Here is a 19,156-nt window from a genome sequence, read left to right as displayed (position 1 = left end):
CAACTACAACAACCTACATCATCATTTATACATATTACAGAGTCCTCTCAGTCTGACACGAAGTGTGAAAGGAAGAAAAGCAACCTTTTTTTTTTCCTCTTTACAATGACTCAGGAATTGAAAGTTTTAACGGCATTAGTTGTTTAGTGCTATGTAATAATTAAACGAATCGAACATGGAGGGAGGAAAAAAAAAGATCCAAAGTTTTACTTAATTAATTTTAGAGAAATAAACAAGTGAAATAAAATAATGAACAATTGAAATATGAAAGTTATAATATTAATTTAAATAAGAGCTAATTTTATTATTATTTTAAAAATTTAATATTAAATTAATATTTTAAACTGGAGTAAAATTTTAAAAATTTAAAAATTTTAAATTTAAATAAATATGGTTAAAATTTTTTTATTAAAATTTCCCTAAAGTTTTCTTATTGAAAGAATATAATGCATCGTGGAATCGTAGGGACAAGGGAGTACTTGTAGGCCACCAGCCTCACTGCCTGTGTGTCCTTTGGATATTTTTAGTCCGTGGCGTCACATGAAAATACTTCTTTAATCTTTAATATAGAGTGAAGTTACGCACTTATTAAAAAAATATTAGTTATAATTTTAAAAGTATAACAAATATATAATTTTTAAATTTTACCTTTCTTCACAAACAATAACTAAAATATTATTTTTTAAAAATTCAAATAATAATGAATAAATAAGGAGTAAAATTTAAAAAATGAACAACTCTAATTTTATCTTATATTAAGAATAAAAAAATTTTAAATTTTGTCTTACCAGAGGGAGTATTTGTGAAGAGATGATGACTAATAGATACCAGACTCATATAGAGGCAAAGGGAGAAATTTTCAATATTTCATCTTATTTTATTTATAAGTTACGTTTAATATTTTTATCAAAATAAAAAATTAAATTTAATTAATTATGTCTAAACATTAATAAATTTTTAATTTTACTTTATTAAATATATATAATTTAAAAAATACCTGATAAAAATTGATAAAATAATTATTGAAATACTCTATAAATATAATTAAAATAAATACTCTCTCTTAATAAATTGGAGGAGAGGAGTATTCAGTTTGGAATTTTTGACCACATAAAAGACATAAGCCAAAATTCAATAATGGTGGGCTATCTTTTTGAAATTTTCAAGTTGTTAGCCCGAAAAAAAAAAAAATAAAGAAAGAAATTTTCAAGTTGGCTGACGTTTATCAGCGCCGGCGTTCAAGCTTGAGATATTTATGTTGCTCTAGAGGCTAGAGTCAGTCTTTTCAGGGGGCGACGATAATTTTTTATATAAATGATTAAAAATAGATAGCCATTCTAATATACTACTCTTTTTTTTAATACAAAATCATGAATGATCATATAAAATTAAGTCAAATTAAATATATTAGAGTGTGATATTTAAGCGGAGGATCTTTAAAAATTAAAATGTCAATATTATCATTCAAAACTTGAAGAGCCAGCCAATCAATATAATTATTAAATTTTTTAATATATAATTAAAATTGATAACTCAATCTTTTATGATAAAGGCTTTTATTTTGTTTATAGTTTTGTTGAAGGGTGGTTGGAATTGTGATAAGATTGAATAAGCGATAAAGTTTCAATGAAATTAAAATAAATATTGACATAGGTAAATTTATAATTTCAACAAAGAAAAAGACTTTCAAGGATGGTGAGAAACTCGGTAGTAATACTGAAATAATGATCAAAATATTTAATAAAACTTTTTATTCGATTACCTCTATCATCATGGATAAAGCTATCACATATGGCAGGTATAATATAGGGAGAGTGTGTTTGAGTGGGTTATCCTTGCCTACGGAGATGGATTAGGTTAGGTGTGAAAAAAAATAGAAGAAATAAAACAAAACGTCAATTTCGCTATAATTCTCATTGGTCCAGAAGGCCACAAAGGAGAAATATCCGTTTGTTAATAATAATAAAAAAAGGCCAGAAGAGAAAACATGTTTCTAGGATTGTGATTTGTCTTTGGGTAAAAAAAAAAAAGGATTGTAGGTTGTCGACAGTAAATTTTCAGTCTCAAATTTAACTAAATTCTTATCTTGCGCGCTAACTATATTGTGATTCAAAGCTTGTGCACCAATGGAAGTTATAGTTTCATTTAAAAAATTTGAATGGGAAATTAAAAAAAATTAAAAATTATTTTAAATGTAAAATGATTTTTATATTTTTATTTGAAAAATAAAAACTGTTGAATACTAATTACCAAAAAAAAAACTAAGAGAATATTGGCCCAATAGCTGTAAAAAATAGAATTTTTAAAAATTATGGGCAAGATTTTCAAATATTTTAAAATATGGTCTATTTACAAAATCAATTGGAGATGATTTTCTTTTCTTTTTTTTTTTTTCATAGAACAAATGTATAAAACACATAATAATAACTCCCGCGTGAATTGAGTTGGGAATGTACCTGTGTAACCAAATGATTTTAAAATTTAACTAAATTATTTAAGTTCAATTAACTGAATCAATTCCTTGCATACACAACCTTCTTATTTTTCTCCTTTTACAATCATTTCTTTCCTTTCTTGCTCCATAAGAATCATTGTCAAATATTTCTCAACAACATTATCCAATACTTGCAGGATTGATCATCAAATTCTGGTTTTTGAAGGTTAACAGTCAGCCAAGATATATTATCTATCGTTCATCATTTTCATGTTTCTTAATAATATCTTTACTAAATAGTTGTTCATTTGTTCATAATCTTTAACTTTTTGTCATTAATTATGAAACTTTATTTGAATTATTACCTGAAAACACAATTTATTCTCATATCGGCATAATTTTTTTTAATTTAGGTATTTGATTCTTTGTAATAAACTAAGAGTGTAGAATTTTTTGTGGACTATGTTTGATCCGTTTTGAACAATTAATTATGTATTTTTTGCATTACTAATATGCAATACTATATCATTGATATACTATTGTATATCAATAACAAATAAGTTTATTTGATTGTCTGGCTATATTGATCTACGATTGTATATCAGTGATGTACTATTGTAAGTTACTGATATATAAGACATATCAATGAAAACTTACTAACACTATTTTATCTTGTAATTATAGGGATGCTTAATCTTATCATTTCTTATAATGGAAAATGAGATTTGAACAATGTTATGTTGATGATTCATACCTTGAAGTGTTTGTAAGCAATTTTTGTTTCACAAATTTACTAATGATAAGACTTGTTGCTAGCCTATAATCACCACACACAATATCAATAACATAAGTATGATCTCTAACATACTATCTAATGACCCAAACCCAATAGAAGAAATCATTGAGACCTGCTCATACCATTTACAACCATCAGCACTACAAGCAACAAGCCTTTGACCATTTGATTTGAGAGCCTTGTATTCAAAATTCATCTTTATACTTAAGAATTGTAAAACTTTTGATCATCCAATTTGCTAAAACACACATCTCCCTCCTTAATCTCCTTCATTTGCAAAAGTTCAATGACTCCACTACAATGCTTATTATTAGTAAATGTAGAAGAACATGAAGTTAAGGAACTAGCTCATTCATGACAAAGTTCAAACACATCTTGTATGGATAAAGATCCATTAAAAATAAGGACAATCAATGAAAAATTTAAAGAGATTAGAATTGCTCAATGAATTAAAATATCATATCAAATCATTGTCATTCTTGACCTCTAAAATGTTATATATTAAAGTCCTAATATCAAGAGAAACCATCAATTTAAGCTTATAACTTGCATTCAACTGCAATCTCTCGTAAGCAATTTCTATGACATTAAGAAATGAAATTGTATTTTTGACAAGCACTTCAAAATATGAATCATGAACATAATGATTGTTCGATCTCATTTTCCATTATAAAAAATAATAAGATTAAACATCTTCATATTTATAAGATAAAGTGGTATTTATAAGTTTTTACTAATATGACTTTTATATCAATGATATGCTATACTATTATAGATTAATATAACCAAATAATCATATATAAACTTATTTATCAAATGTATATCAATAGATATAGTATTGTAAATTAATAACACAAAAAACACAATTATTTATCTAAAACAAATCAAACACAGTTCGTAAAAAATTTTAAACTCTTAGCTTATCACATATAATCAAATACCTAAACTAATAAAATAAAAAATCATAAACAAATTAAGTCTTCATCATTTACTCTACTCTCTTACATGAAATTTGCAAAAATCAAAGCATTATGATTTTAAAATAGTAGTTTTGTCAATTAAATTTTAAATAAATATTAAAAGCTATTATTTAAATTTGAGAAACGTTGGACTATTATTTTTATTTGATCATATAATACGAGCTAAATTTGCAAAACTCCCAAAAACATAACCTTTTAGGAAAACATTAAAACAAACAGATACTACTACTAATTTAAATAACAATAACAATAATATCATCAACATTATATCATTTTTCCTTTTTTTTGGCCCTCTCCCACTCATCTTTGGGATTTGAGTATCAGACGTAGCCTGCATCAGTTAAACCATCTGAAAAAGTAACAAAGGTTGGATACAGCTGACAAAACTGTGGTGTACATGGTAGCTGCAGGCTCTCACAGGTCCCTGAAATTTCGCACTATCTTTTGCTTATCAAGGAGCAATTTAGCAAGCCCTAAAAAAAATATCCTCCTATGCGCCGCAAGGAAATACCAAGAGAGCCAATGCGGCATCCAACATAGAGCCACCATGATTGCAGGCTTTACCAAATTATACAGACTCATCGCTCCGTATCTTGGGAGTCTGAATCAACTGGATCATCTATCTCACTCTCACCACCTGAACCATCCTTACTTATTGAAGTGCCAGCACTAACTGGCCTTGGATCTGGAAGGAGCTCATACTTGACAGATTTAATCTTCCTTTCAGTACTTTTACCTTTTCGTTTTCGCTTGCCAACATCAGTTACCTTCATAGTTTTTGCAGCAGCTACAAATGCAGCACTTGCCAGTTTGTTTTGCTCTTCCTCCTCGCTTGTATTTTCCTCCCCCATTGTCTTGTCAACATAAAAAAGGTCATCATCCGCTATCTTGCCCTCCAAGTTAGCTTCCAGATGCCCTGCCTGGGATAAATCAAGACCTAACTTGGCGCGACTTCTTAAAAAATCATCTCCAAAAACTTCAATCCCTTTATCTTCTAGGCTCGAAAGCCATTCTAGAGAATCAATCAAATACAAAGAAAAATGTCAGCTATAATTTATGGACCAACTTGTCTGCAATCCTAGATAAAGTAAATACTGGAGCAACTTACTCAAAACAGCACTGTGAGAGGATCCATTTATTCTACTTGCTTTATCCTCCAAATTGTGCTGGTTTTTAACCCATTTAACTATTTGCGAAGGTACACGGGAAGCAGAAAAGATCTTTCCATAGGAGAGTGCTCTGTTTTCATCCCCAGTGCCTCTGCAATAAGAGATGATTAGAAATTCCATTCTGAAAGTACAGCGAGAAAAATACAAACAAAATAATTGATACCACATACCTAAAATACTCTACCGCCACATGAGTAACAATCAATCTAGTCAAGGTTAGGCTCTGCATGAGCTTGGCGTTTTGGTAAAGGAAGGGGTATTCCACTAATAAAACAGCATCGAACAGAACTTTCCTCAACAGGACTTCATCTTCAGGTTTCTGCAGTGACATATTCCATAAGGGTTACTATGGCTAAAGTTCAAAACACACACACCAACCAACCATAAGAAGAGTACGGGAAAAAACCATGCCCATGACACTCCAATAGATGGAGAGCGTAAAGAAAAATAATAGCAAGAATTTAATCCAAAAACCTCTAGATGCAATTCCACACTAATTGCAAAGAGAATAACTAGAGATCAGGTGCATGCTCACCTCTGATGAGATTCATTTCAACAAGAACGTAATTGATTCGTTTCAACTTTCATGTTGAGGACATGAAACCATTACCAACAATGAATTAATTATCTTTCATTGATAACAAATAAGTTATTAATATTTAATTATTCTACCGAATTAATTATGCTATTCTTATTTATAAACAAAAGTCTAATCACTTAATCCTTCAGTTCCCTTTCCGTCTGTAGTTTTCATTTATTCTAAAATCTAAAATCGCACCCTAGGCCTAGTTTCAAAGAAAATCTCTGGCCAATCTGTTGAACAATATAGTTTAAGGTACAATATTGCGTTGGTTTGTCTGTTCAACAATAGGTTAAGGTACAAGGTCAAATACTTCAAGGATTAACGCATTTTACCAAAAGAAATTCTGAAATTTAAGAAGGGAAAAGGATTCTTACATTTCGCATGAACTCAACTCAAGGATGCATGAATATGAATACACTGATATGCACACAGAATGGCACAAAATTTCACTCTAAGAGCATTATTCGTTTTAGCTATCAAAGAAAGAACATAAAATGCTTAAGAAAAAAATTATATGGACGACATACTGACCAATATCGAGCTCAGAGGCAATGGCGTCGCCAGGGTTGTCCTCATGAGGATCTCTAGTTGACACAAGATAAATCCACATCAAACATGGAACAAGAAAATGATATCACGGTTGTTGGAGATGCATGAAATTAAATGATCAAGTTCATTTCATGAACATCCATCCATTAGCAGGTCAACCTTACTCAACAGTGAAAACAAAATAAAAACTAAAAATACAAAAACTACCCTAGGTCTAAAATTATACCAAGATGCAACTCAACAGGCCTACAAAAGAATTCATGCATTTAGTGTGACAATTGACGCTGGAGACTCAACAATACGTGCCACAGGTATTTAGGCCTGTCCAGTTTGCTAAAATATGCTTTTCAATTGGGTGCAGATATGCCTTACAGTCATACTTCCGTCACAGATAATCAAAAGTGCAAGGGAATTTAGACAAAAAAGAAAACAAACTTACTGACCGTAAAAACATGCATTCCGAAAGCTAGATATTGTGCTAACCGCCCAACTTTTCAAATTCTTTTCCAATTCATCCGTTAGCTTTGCCAAATGGAAACTGAAGCACATTTTCAACAAAAAGGCTTGAATAATAACCGCAGCAGCCAAGTAGCCAACGTCTAATACTCTCGTAGAAATCCAACGACAAACATCACTGCTTACAAGCGGCAAGAAAGATTCCCACTCTTCATTTGCACTTGCCCAGACATTAACCAAATCCGTGAAAGGGATAATCAAGTTCGGGCAAACAGAACCATGATCGTCGTCACAGTTCCTACAACAGCAAACACTTATATACCCAAGAATATTATCCAATAAAGACTTGGCCTCCTTCATTGCTTTCTTCTCTCTCTTAACACTTAATTCCCCAGCAAATAATTTCAGGATCACCCTGTGTACCTCAAATACGACTGGAACCAACAATGCGATGCATTTTGAGGCACAGACGAAGCCGAACATGCAGACAATAGCTGAAATAAGTCTTTTGCAATTAATATTCGATCCAAGGCATCACCTTCAGCAAAATCACGGCAACGAAAGCTAAGCGAAGCATAGACCCAGATCGCCTCAAAGGGTGCGTCAGCCTTAGCTTGCACTAACTGATAAAATATATCAACATAGAGAGATAAATTCGGGGCTTCTCGGCGAATTTCAGCTAAAAGGTCTTGGATTGATCGTTTCAGCTTGAGATCGTAGTTTGCTCCCACTAAAGGGACAGCATTAGATAAATTTATGAATTCTGTAGACTCCAACAGACCCGAAGCCATGCCGATCAACGATGGAAAACGATTCCGGTCCAGCTAGAGTGGCAGCCCCGCTCCGCCTACGATAGCTGACGGGGCGAGACTTTAGGGTTTAGCTCAACAGAGGTTTTAATCGCATCGTTTTCTGTTTAAAAAACGACAACCTGGAATATCGCGTATTGAGTTTAAACGACGATGCGCTGCATTACTTAATATTTTTTTATGGAAGTTGCGAATCTAATATTAGACGGCGCTACGTGTTTTCTTGCACCTTATTGGTTGAAACAGAGGGGCCCATCTTTTTAAGCTCTTCTCAACCAATCAGATTGCTGGAAATGTGAGTGTAAACGAAAACCCTATAAATTAGTTATTATTATTATTGTTAATTATTAATTAATCAATCAGATTACGCTCTTCTCTGTTTTTAAAGTGAAAGTTCATCTCTTAAATTGAATGATCTCCGAGGAATTGTTTCTCTGAGTTAACTACTATTCGGATTCAAACGATTTCAGAGGAAGATGAAGACATTACTTTATGTCGTGGTTGTATCACTCTTTATTTCAGCATGGGTGCCGCCAGCATGCTGCTCCAAGAAACCAGCAGGAAAAGCTAGGAGGGAAGACATCCCGTACATCAGATGCCAAGTCTGTGAAAAGCTTGCTAAGCAGTTGTATCATCAGGTTCAGAAAAAGCAAGCGGAGATCGCTCCGAAAAAGGTGCGCGTATATTTTTGTGGATTTCCTTTAAATCGTTTCGTTAGGTCCTGTTGAGGACTAGAAAGGTGGGCTTTAGTAGTTTCTGCAAAGTAATTGGTTGATTTGGGATGCTAGATATTGGAGTTCCAGATCATTGAGATAGCTGAGAATATCTGCAATCTCAAAAAAGCGGAAGCTGATTGGATATTGCAGATAGATATTGTAGAAAATGAAGATAAATTGGAGGTACGAAGATTGGTGAACTTCACAGTTTTGTAAACGTTTTACAGAATTATTTTATAAGTTGTGGTGTCCATGCTTCTGTTTATTTTTCTTGTCTATCTTTATGGATTTTTGTTGTTTCTTTGGTATTCGGATGGAGTAACAGTTAAATGTGAGAAGAGCTTGTTGCATTGACTTAGTATTGATACAATAAATCATTTTATCCGACTTTTTTCTTGTCAGCTGGTGGAACAAGACTCTGAAGGACAATGTAATTCTGAATGCAAGACAATAGAGCAGGCTTGTCAGGAGGTATGGCACTGTTCCTACCTTATACTCGATGTTTTCGTTTGTTGCCCGTGAAATAGATCTTCTCGTAGATTCTGAAATGTAAACATTTTTTTGGGAGACAATGAGCGACGCAGAGTCTTATTTAACGTATGATTTTTTAATATCTTTTATCGATGAAGAATTCAATGGTGACACATGACCAATCACCGATTGTTATAATCTGGATTCTGTTCCCTCTGCTGCTTCTATCTACTCCTGCATATGTAATATAACAACCTTACGGCACTCAATGAATCTTGGTTCAGGGATATTTTACGAGGACTTGATAACTTGGAATTTGCAGGTAATAGGATATTCTGATACAGATGTTGCTGAATATCTATACAAATCCAAGCCTGACGTTGACTTATTGCTCAAATATTTCTGTAAAGACCTTACTAAGGCATGCAGCACCAAACCACCCCCTGTACCTAAGGTAACTTCATTCTGAAGCTGATACTTCCACTATATGTTTATAACCTATAACCATCATGTAACTTTTCTTATTCTTTATTTTTGAAATATTTTAGTTGATATTGATGGATAGCTTTCATGGGTTGATAAGCCCCTCTGATCGTGGTCTGAATTAATTTGAGTATCTTCAGTATTATTGAGTCTGTTTGCTGCTGCTTTATGGTAACCAGCAACCGTGCTGGTCTTTTGCTTTATATAATTAGTAATTGTTCAGAATGAGAATAGGTGATGGTGTTCTAAGTACTCCATCTTAGCACGGTAAAGGATAAGTCATTCTAATTACTTCTGATAGTAAAACATTTTGCCAGTTTAATACATCCATTTCTTCATTGTCTTTCAAATTTTCAATAACATTGCTAGAATCCATCAATCCCCAAACCTTGATTATTGACTAAATAAATTAAGGCCTAACTTTTTTATTGGCTCTGGAGCAAACAATAATTTACCGAATTGGCTTACTCCAGAAATTCCTAGTGTTCTTTTCTTTTTCTTACAATTTGATATGTTCATATATCTATACATTTGGAGTCCCTGATGTAACTTAGCAAGGTCTTGATGCAATGACATTCAAACTTAGTTTGTGCTTAACATTACTGTTTTAGTACTCATCAGAAGATCTTTTTTGTATTGCAGGACAGGGCTCCTGGAGAACCTTTTGTTCCAAAGTCAGCTAAAGAGGCTGAAATGGACAGGCTTTTGAAATCTATGGAGGTAGTTAGTTTCTTTCTCTTCTATTTTTATCTTACGAGGAAAAGATTAATTAACATGAGCAAAACCTAAGAACCACATTAAACTTCTCACCACCTGAATCACAGCCTAGGTGGGGATTCATCCTTACAAATATACAATACTTGCTGCAGTCTTTTATTGGTTGCATTTGCGCTTGTACTGTATTTAATTCTGCATCAGGGGATGCCCGGAGCCCCTGGCATGAAAATGTACTCCAGGGAGGATTTAATGAACATGAAGAATTTTGGTGAAGATGGTGTTGATGAAGATGAGGATGATGATGATGATGAGGCTGGCTTCCCTTCAAAATTGGTATTCAAGAGAATCTCATATATTCCCAAGTGGATTCAAGTCCTTTTAGAATAACTGAACAATGATGAAAATCCTCTTCCTGCAGGGAAAAGTTTTAAGGGAAAAAGAAAGCGGAAGTGACTGGAAACAGAAGCTAAGGAAAGGTATTTCAGACAGTGCTATGACACTGAAGCAACATGCCGACAGAGTCTCCAATCATTTACGTCAATGGTGGAGGGGAAAGAAGGCAGGAACTTCAAAAAAGGGACAGAAGACAGGAAAGTCAGAACTTTAGAGCATCAAAATTTCACACTGCATCACTTGATTGCTTAAGTTCTTCAATCGTTTCTTGATTGAAGGTCCCTCTGCCCAAGCTTGGCAGGAAGAAGAATTATAAGGGAAGGGATTTAATTCTACGAGATTTACACATCTAATCATGGATTTGGGACCTTCATGTACTTTTGTGTGACAAGGCTGTCCGTAAGAATTTAAGATGGTGGTTTGTCTGCCACTTCACCTCTCCCAAATTGGGTATAAACACTTGCAATACGTCCGATGTGTTTTTCATTTTCGGAATAGTAGCACTTTTTTCTAAAATTTCCTTCATGCGATGCTTGCAACAAGGAGATTATACGTCCTCCCTTAAAAATTTACAGTTATTGTACCATATACCTAACGTTAGCTGGATAGTGGATAGGATCGTTATCGCCTGCTTAGGAGGGTTCATAACGTGAAAAATCGAACCATGAAACCCAAGAGCTTGAAGTTTCTATTTCATCTGGAAATTCCAGGCTAAAGACAGCAGAAATGAGTTAGACTTTTGAATGGTTAAGAGGCAAACCTTACTAAAAGTGGGGGAAATAATAGAATGATAAAAAAATTCATCATTACATTCAGAAGCATTCGTGAGAAACTAAGAATAAACTCCAGCAAAATTGAAAACAAGTCACAGGACTTACAACAGCTTCCTCTAGAAATGGTTATAAGGGAAGCAATTGTATTCAACACTCCGCCAGCCCACTAATATCCCTGGTTTATTGGGATTGCATTAGGAGAATATCAATAACTTAAAAAACAGGCTCAGCGCATCTTGTAACACTGAACTCTTGAAACCACGCATCGTCGACCATTTAATGAATACTTGAGCATTATGTCCACATCTCGAGGGTTTTTGTTATTTTGTGCCACGGTCATGCTCCCTGCTATGGCCTCTCCCTCACATATGGTCAAAACATCTTCTAGGTAAAGCACTGTTTGCTTCCAATGAGTCGCACGGGATCTTGGCCCTGCAAAAGTAAATCCACAGCACATGTGAACGAATTATCGACATGATTGGCCTATCCTCAAACTCAAAAGAAAGTAAATCTAACTACTCAAAATTAAATTATATGTGCTTGCTAATTCTTAAAACATGAAATAAGACCAATCGAGCCCAAAAGTTTTCAGTAAATTTTCTTAGAAGGGGCATGTTTCAGAAGAGAATGATTTTATACAGTCTAGTTCATAGCAACTTCAAAAAACAGCGAATAACTTTTTTCTGGATTCGCTTTTTCTTCTTTCTCCCATTGTTATCTTCTTGTGACAGCCAAACCTTCGTTATAACTTGGAAACTAGGATCGAATGAATTACAACAAAATATTTACACCAATGAACGAGCACACGTCATAACGTTGTTCTCTCCATTCAAGTCCCCCCAACCAAAAGAACAAAACCAAAAAAATAAATCAAGAGGACATAGCTGAAGAAGAAACAAACCTGTAGAGAAGCCCATCAATTTATGACACCTGGTAAATGATACGTCAAAATATGCCACAAGAGCATGAATATAATCATCACGTTCAGCTACAAGCTTAAAAGGTGCTGTGAAGGACGCATCTCCAGGTACCATTTTAGAGATATCCATTGTCTGAACAAAGACGAGCAAATCAGTTACGTCACTTGAAGAAAACAGGAAATTCTTGGATCAACTCGGGATATAAAACGCATGCTAACTTTAAGCATTCAAGGGATACTAAATTTAAGAAAATTCAAATAATCTATAATCGCACACCTTGAGTAGCTGGCAATTTGTAACAATCTGATTTTTGTCAACTGTGTCAACAAGAGGCTCCATAATTGCTTGCTTCTTAATGCAGTTCATGTCAAAACCATATACGTTATTCCAAACTGCCATAGAAAGAGAAAGTGCAGTGTAATTTAAAGGAACACAAGTTAATCAAGGGATATAATTCCATAGCGAAATTCATCATATTATACTAGGGATTTGAAGTTTATAAGCATCAACCAAAACAGCAATGGACATCAATTTATTAGTCCCAGACGTGGGAAAAATGTTGTCATTTCCATTGCAAACATAATTCTAGAAAATATGTCTATATTAATTTATAAAAAAAAAATCATATACTTCAATATAGCAAGAGGTAAGTAATAAGCCACTCAGACTAATCCTATGGTGATAGGTTCAACCCTCCGAGCCATCACGTATCTATAAAATCAAGAGGTAAACAACTCACACTCAATTTTATCTTCTTTGTAGTCCGCATCTTCAATTGCTGTAAGATAGAGAGACGCTTTATCTGGTAGCACAACTCCGTCATTCACCTAGGCCAAAACAAGAAAAAACAGATTATCAAAATAATCCCTACAATTTACACCCTTATCAAGTAATTGAAGTCTATTCTCCCTATCTAAACCAGCGTTCAAATATTCTTGAAATGTTATCGTATGTTGCAATGGAAGGAAGTAAATGAATATCAACATGACATGTCAAGTGATGCAAATCAACATATCTTGGCAACCGCTAAAGCCTGCACAACTTAATTTGTATAATATTCCAAAAGGATCAATGGTGGCCACCACATGTTCTCTAGTTGAAAGAGTTTTTAAAAAGAGCGTGTGAGATATGTCATACAACCAGAATGTTAAGCATCACAACTCATTTCAAACAATACATTGATTATGCCTAATGAACAAATATAAAATTGATAAAAGACCGGAACTAAGCAAGGGCAGAAAATCACATCATTTCAGTTGGAATGCCACAGTTCAGAGCTACACACATATTTCAGAATGCTAGAGTTGAGTAGAATCAGATTAATATTTTACAACCTAACAAAAAAAGGGTATAACTATTAGAAGCTGCGACCAAGAGTCCAAGACCAATTCATTCTTGTATAAGCAATAAATGATCAAATAAAATGCCAACTAGTGAAAAGATTGTATGACTTACAAGCCACTTGTCACGTGCATAGAGGACAGTATTCAGCATATTCTCAAACAACAAGAAGTATCCCATCCATTCTGAAATGATGATGTCAACTTTAGCAACAGGAAGTTCTATTTCTTCAACCTTTCCCTTCAAAACTGTTATAACTGTAAAAGCAAAACAAAATTACAGTCAGTGACACTGGAAATTAAATTACCTGCAAAAAGGAAATAAACGGGTACAAAATAAAATGGCATCACCATTAGAGTACCCATTAGTTTCAACTATCTCCTTCGCCATGTCAGCCATGTCAGAGCACTCAACCTGAGTATCCAAAGTTATAAACACTGTAATTTAAAATCCAGTAGGATAATATTATAAACATGCAATCCACAAAAAGTTTTGTGATTTAGAACACTGAAAGGAAGTAAGCAATATAGACACATACTGCATAGACATGTTCTGCCCCAGCTTTGGCACAAAAGAGAGATAAAATACCGGTTCCAGCACCCACATCAAGAACTACTTTATTTTTGAATAAAAACTTATTCTGATAAATCACATTTTGGTAAGTCTTAGTTCTCACTGTATCCTTCAACATTTCCTGCATGTAAAGTAGGTTAGAGAATAAAGTAAACACAGTGCTAGGCTACTGAGGTTTTTGGGAAATTAACCATGGCACAGTTAAACAACCAGCCCATTGAAGAAGCATAAGCATATCAATTGCCAAGAGAAAAGCCAGACAGCAATGAGAACAACGTAATATTTAAATTCAAAATATGAGCTTCAATTTACTCTATCACGCAGAAAAATTTACCGGGTAATACATCAGAGCATTGTTCTAGTACAGCCAGAAATACTCACTGGCAAAGAGTATAAGGGGCAAAAACTCTAGAACTCTATATTACATCCTCACTTAAGTTATGGACTGTCACACTGAAAATCTGTCCTATAGTCAACAACAACAACAACAACAACAAAAAGCCTTATCCCACTAAGTGAGGTCGGCTAGTCACAAAATTATAGATTTTGATATCTACCTATATAGAATACAAACAATTATTTTGCAGGCAGGATAATGCTCTAGTGCTTTGGTGCTTCAAGACACACCTAACTTTTAAAACAATAAAAAAGATACAGAATAGAATGACCTAGGAAAGTGAGTATGGTTTTAACTTAAAATAAATTCCTGTATATTATACAGTGAACACACGTGAAAAATAAATGGAGAATGAAATAGACATGGAGTGAAATTTTTATATTGAGATTGCATCAGACAATTATTCATGAAACATTAATGATCAAATCAGTTACTGGGGAGATTATTGATCTGCAGTTCCTCAGTGCAGCTGACAGGACAATACCTCGCCAGAGCAATTGACTTATAAAAAATGCTATCCATCAAATCTCAGATATTAACCGTTGGTAGTTGTGAAATATTTTAGAAGACATGCGAAGGAAAACTAACAAAAATAATTGAAGTACTATTCTCTTTCTGCCCATTAGATAAACTCCAAAAGTAGAAAAGAAAACAAAAAATGGATTGAACAAGAATAGGTAACGCCAGCGTGCATCCAAGGTGATGGACTTACTTCGTGAATTCCTGAAAACACAAGAAGAAAATAGTTATTTAAAATATGTATACCAATTGAAGTAAGGTAGTCTGCTTATATTTCAACAAACAAAATTTAAGTGCAAGCAATTTGCTTATTATTCAGCTCTTCAACAGCCGGCGTAAAGTTAACGAGAAAATCAAAACTACGGCTAGGATTTATATACAGAGAGATATCTAAATGATATAATCTTCGACTACCACGACCAGATTGCCTACCCACCAGCTCTTTCTAGTTCCAATATCAGAACACAAGACACGTAATAAAGGGAAATTTTCGAATAAGAAATCACCAAAGTGAGAGTAGGAATCAAAGTAATAATCGGCACTTGTTTTATCATCTGAACCAATAAAGACCATGGAAGTCTCGCCAGCTGAGCCGTCAACGGCTTTGTCGACGGAACCATCGAGCTCGCAAATGGATACGTCGTGGCTGGAGCTCACAGCAGCATCCTCAATGATTTCGTCTGCATCTTCGAAGCGACTATGGTGATTCATTTTACTGATGCCGCCGCCGCTTGAGCTCCGACTGTTGCCCTCTCGGCGACTGATTCACGGAATAAATTCGCTAAACTAAATTAAAAAATGGGCGGCAACAAAATTAGGGTTTTTATTTCGGGGGGTGCTTTACCGTTTTAGGTTCTGCGTTGCATGGACCCTCGACGAAACTAAATAATTTTAAATTGCTTTCACTTTTGCCCTTTTTTGGTCTCAGTGAAATTCTTTTTTTTTAAAAAAAATACCGTAAATAATAAAATCAACAAAATAAGTTGTACTCTCTTCTGTCCTATTTATAAATCATTTTTACCAACTTTATCAATACCAATATAATAAAAATATAAAAAATAAAAGTGAGTAAAATTTCAAACATAACCCTCAAATAAAAAATAAAACTTAAGTCAATCATATAATATTATTTTTTCTGTTTTTTTCTCTTTTACTTTTTAAGAATAATTTAAAAATTTTAATTTAAAATAAAATAATCTCATCAATAAATGACTTATAAAATAAATTAAATTATGCTATATTGGACCGGTGGAGTATTTTTAGGATTCATCATCAATGATGTAATTCGTTATCATATTTGGACATGGGGCTGTGCAAAAGTCTCTTGGTCTCGTTCGGTCACGTCCGACCCATGAAAATTCGATCCTGTCCAATCCTGTAAAATACTGGTCCTATAGGACCAAAAAGACAAGATTGATTTTTCGGGTAAAACCAGACTAGAGACCAAGCATCTGGACTAAGTGGTCCGGTTTGGTCCTATATAATTATTTTAATATAATTAAAATTAATTTATAAATTAGTAATTAATAAGCCTTAGAAAAAAAAGTCTTAATCCTGCCTTGCACTTTACACTCTGATCGAAAAAAAAACCTCAACACTGTTACTCAACAGTACTTAGCGTATGAGCCACTTACTCAACTTTGCTCTCATTCTTAATTTCTTCAGTGCGCCAAAGCCCTAGCCCTCGCCTTGCACTTTGCACTCTGATCTTGATATGTTCGAACTTTGAAGGAACATGTCTGTGGGTTGATTTTTATTACTTCTGTTCTTGCTGATTTTTTTTCTCTGGTCTATTTTCGGTCTTTCCTTTAATTTTTTATTGAAGTTATGTATTTAAATCATTTGGAGTTTGGACTGTAACTAAAATATTATTTTCTTAGTGTTATAAATTATTATGGATTTATTATGATTATAAGTGTTTTTATTATCTTAATTGAGTTTGTTAAGTTGAAATAGATTATTGGTCATCATAGAGAAAAAAAAAGGCCAAGTGAGTATTGGACTAACAGGACTAGTCTCCCAGTCCTATGGACCAAGTCCAGTCTGTAACATTCTAATATAAATTTTAATAGTTAATTTGGGTTAATAGAAAATTAAAAAAAATAATTTAAAAAAAAATAAAAAAAATAATAAAATAAATATTAAATTATTATTTAATAATAAAAAAAAGGTGTAAAAACAAGAAAGAAAGGAAGAAAACGTGAACGCAGCCGCCGCCTCAACAGTAAAATATAATAATAATAAAAAAAAAGAAGAAGAAAGAAAGAAGAGAGAGAAAATAATAAAAAAATGTGTGGGACTCACTGAATTTTATTAAAAACTCACCTTCCTTCATTTCCTCATTCATTCCTGCGCGCGAGCTGAGGCGGAGAGAACGCGAGTCACCGGTGCGAAATATCTAAATTTTTAATGTAAGAGTTTTTAATAGGATATTTAGGGTGTGATTTTAAGCTTTTCAAGACTAAGTAAGTGTTCTAAAATTTTTTCTTAGTCATCCTTTTTCTTTGGTTTCTGAGTTTGTAGTGGTAGAAAATTTAAGATCTGGAAGAGGGATGAATTTATGTTGAATAAATATAATTTTTGAGGTTGTCAGTAGTATAATAAATGTTCTAGAGTATAAATTTATTGATGATCTTTGAATTTGTGGCTTATGGATCAACTTCTAGACTAGATCTGAAAATATATGTTGATTTATTGAGGTTTAGATGATTATTTGGGATGAAAAATGAATTATTATGGTTATAGGATTATGATTCTAAACTAGAGACTCAATTTTAATTTTTGGGTATTTTAGGTACGAATTTATAAAATAAAAAAAAATTTGATAATAGAAATTAGTTTAAAATTTGATTTTAAATTATTAATGTTTATTAATAATTAAAAGAGGAGTTAAAAATTATACTTAATAGTATTAACTATAGATTTGTATTAAGATTGAGATTAGGAATTATGTTATATTTTAATTCTATTATTAGAATTATTTTATTAGTTTCAAAAATTGAAACTAATATTTATAAATAATATGTTATTTGTAGATTGTATTACTGGTGAAGATTGTGGTGAGAGAGAAATTTTAAGGAATAATTTATTGAAAAAGCCACAAGGTAACCATGCTTTTAATTTATGATTAGTGTTACTTCATGTTAATTGGGTGATTATTGAGAAAATTATAAATTTTGCAATATTATATAATTGTGCAATATTATTATAAATTTATTTGATTATTGTGGGAGGTGTTGGGAGACTTGCTATTGTTGTTGTATTTATGTGCCACGTGGTATTCCCCTATTGGAGCTCAATAGGTGGTTTGTAAGGGCTCGGGCTAATCTACCTTTGGCCGGGTAATTTAGCACCGAGTGAGGGCTACGGCTCGAGGTTAATGGAGGGATATAAGGATGGTTGTTTGTGTGTATTGTAATATTTCTTATATTTGTTGGAATTATATTATTTTTAATTCTCACTTAGTAAGCACACACTTAACTGTTTGTATACACTATCATAAATTGGCTTTGGTTACTGGGACTTTTGAGTCTCATTATGTGGTTAACAATTTTCAGGAGAAGAGCCACGAGTGACACGTGGAGGAGTCCCAGAGGCTTAGTGGTATAGATCCACTGTCTCTTTTGGGTATTTAATTTATGATTTATAATGTGTTATATTGCCAATATTAGGGCTTTTTGTTTATTGTCAATTATATGAATATATAAATGTAATCATGCCTTTCAAACTATTTCTATTTTTAGTACAATTTGGATGACTGTAATTTTAATATTTGGTTTACTTTGAATTGGTTAAAATGGCATGATTATAAGGCCAAATAACTGGCTTGTGTTGAAAATTGATTAAATTGCTTATTTTACTTTTTAGGAGTATAAGGATGGACAAATGTGATTTAGTTTACTTGTTGGGAGTATAAGGATGGACAAATGTGATTTAGCCTAATGGCATGTGGGAGGTAAAAATTTATCTGAAATGTTATAGTGTGTAAGTTGAAGCCAATTATAAAATATTTTATATCGAAATTATTGATATAAAAATATGTTGGGTGGCTGTAACTCAACTATGGTTGAGTTAAAT

The 19,156-nt window shown here is 33.0% G+C and overlaps 3 protein-coding genes and 1 long non-coding RNA gene across 6 annotated transcripts; 2 read left to right on the top strand and 2 right to left on the bottom strand.

Annotated features, from left to right (window-relative positions):
• Positions 1 to 4,410: 4,410 nt before the first annotated feature.
• Positions 4,411 to 7,856, bottom strand: LOC129296040 (uncharacterized). Its single transcript, XM_054934638.1, has 5 exons — positions 6,955 to 7,856; positions 6,494 to 6,546; positions 5,550 to 5,698; positions 5,319 to 5,470; positions 4,411 to 5,222 (listed from the first exon to the last, which is right to left on the bottom strand). The coding sequence occupies exons 1-5, from the start codon at positions 7,448 to 7,450 to the stop codon at positions 4,789 to 4,791; spliced, it is 1,284 nt and encodes a 427-aa protein (XP_054790613.1). The 5' UTR covers positions 7,451 to 7,856; the 3' UTR covers positions 4,411 to 4,788.
• A 311-nt stretch (positions 7,857 to 8,167) lies between these two features.
• Positions 8,168 to 11,072, top strand: LOC129296039 (uncharacterized). The gene is made up of 7 exons (XM_054934637.1): positions 8,168 to 8,450; positions 8,565 to 8,675; positions 8,895 to 8,963; positions 9,286 to 9,417; positions 10,089 to 10,166; positions 10,365 to 10,496; positions 10,582 to 11,072. The coding sequence occupies exons 1-7, from the start codon at positions 8,253 to 8,255 to the stop codon at positions 10,768 to 10,770; spliced, it is 909 nt and encodes a 302-aa protein (XP_054790612.1). The 5' UTR covers positions 8,168 to 8,252; the 3' UTR covers positions 10,771 to 11,072.
• Positions 11,073 to 11,317: 245 nt separating this feature from the next.
• On the bottom strand, positions 11,318 to 15,899 carry LOC129296038 (probable protein arginine N-methyltransferase 1). Of its 3 annotated transcripts, XM_054934635.1 has the most exons (8): positions 15,586 to 15,899; positions 14,129 to 15,283; positions 13,941 to 14,004; positions 13,705 to 13,847; positions 12,989 to 13,076; positions 12,526 to 12,641; positions 12,231 to 12,381; positions 11,318 to 11,761 (listed from the first exon to the last, which is right to left on the bottom strand). In XM_054934635.1, the coding sequence occupies exons 2-8, from the start codon at positions 14,288 to 14,290 to the stop codon at positions 11,556 to 11,558; spliced, it is 930 nt and encodes a 309-aa protein (XP_054790610.1). In that variant the 5' UTR covers positions 14,291 to 15,283; positions 15,586 to 15,899; the 3' UTR covers positions 11,318 to 11,555. The 3 variants fall into 3 exon arrangements, with proteins under 3 accessions (XP_054790610.1, XP_054790609.1, XP_054790611.1); XM_054934634.1 differs by having other exon boundaries at positions 14,129 to 15,899; XM_054934636.1 differs by lacking the exon at positions 15,586 to 15,899 and having other exon boundaries at positions 13,952 to 14,004; positions 14,129 to 14,216.
• A 2,238-nt stretch (positions 15,900 to 18,137) lies between these two features.
• On the top strand, positions 18,138 to 18,848 carry LOC129296037 (uncharacterized). Its single transcript, XR_008589684.1, has 2 exons — positions 18,138 to 18,183; positions 18,637 to 18,848. It is a non-coding gene; the product is annotated as an uncharacterized LOC129296037 (long non-coding RNA).
• Positions 18,849 to 19,156: the final 308 nt, after the last annotated feature.

Source organism: Prosopis cineraria, unplaced genomic scaffold (genome assembly GCF_029017545.1).
Source record: "Prosopis cineraria cultivar Desert tree isolate PC_DT_omini unplaced genomic scaffold, ASM2901754v1 PC244, whole genome shotgun sequence".
NCBI lineage: Eukaryota > Viridiplantae > Streptophyta > Magnoliopsida > Fabales > Fabaceae > Prosopis > Prosopis cineraria.
This window is presented reverse-complemented; position numbering and strand designations above follow the sequence as displayed.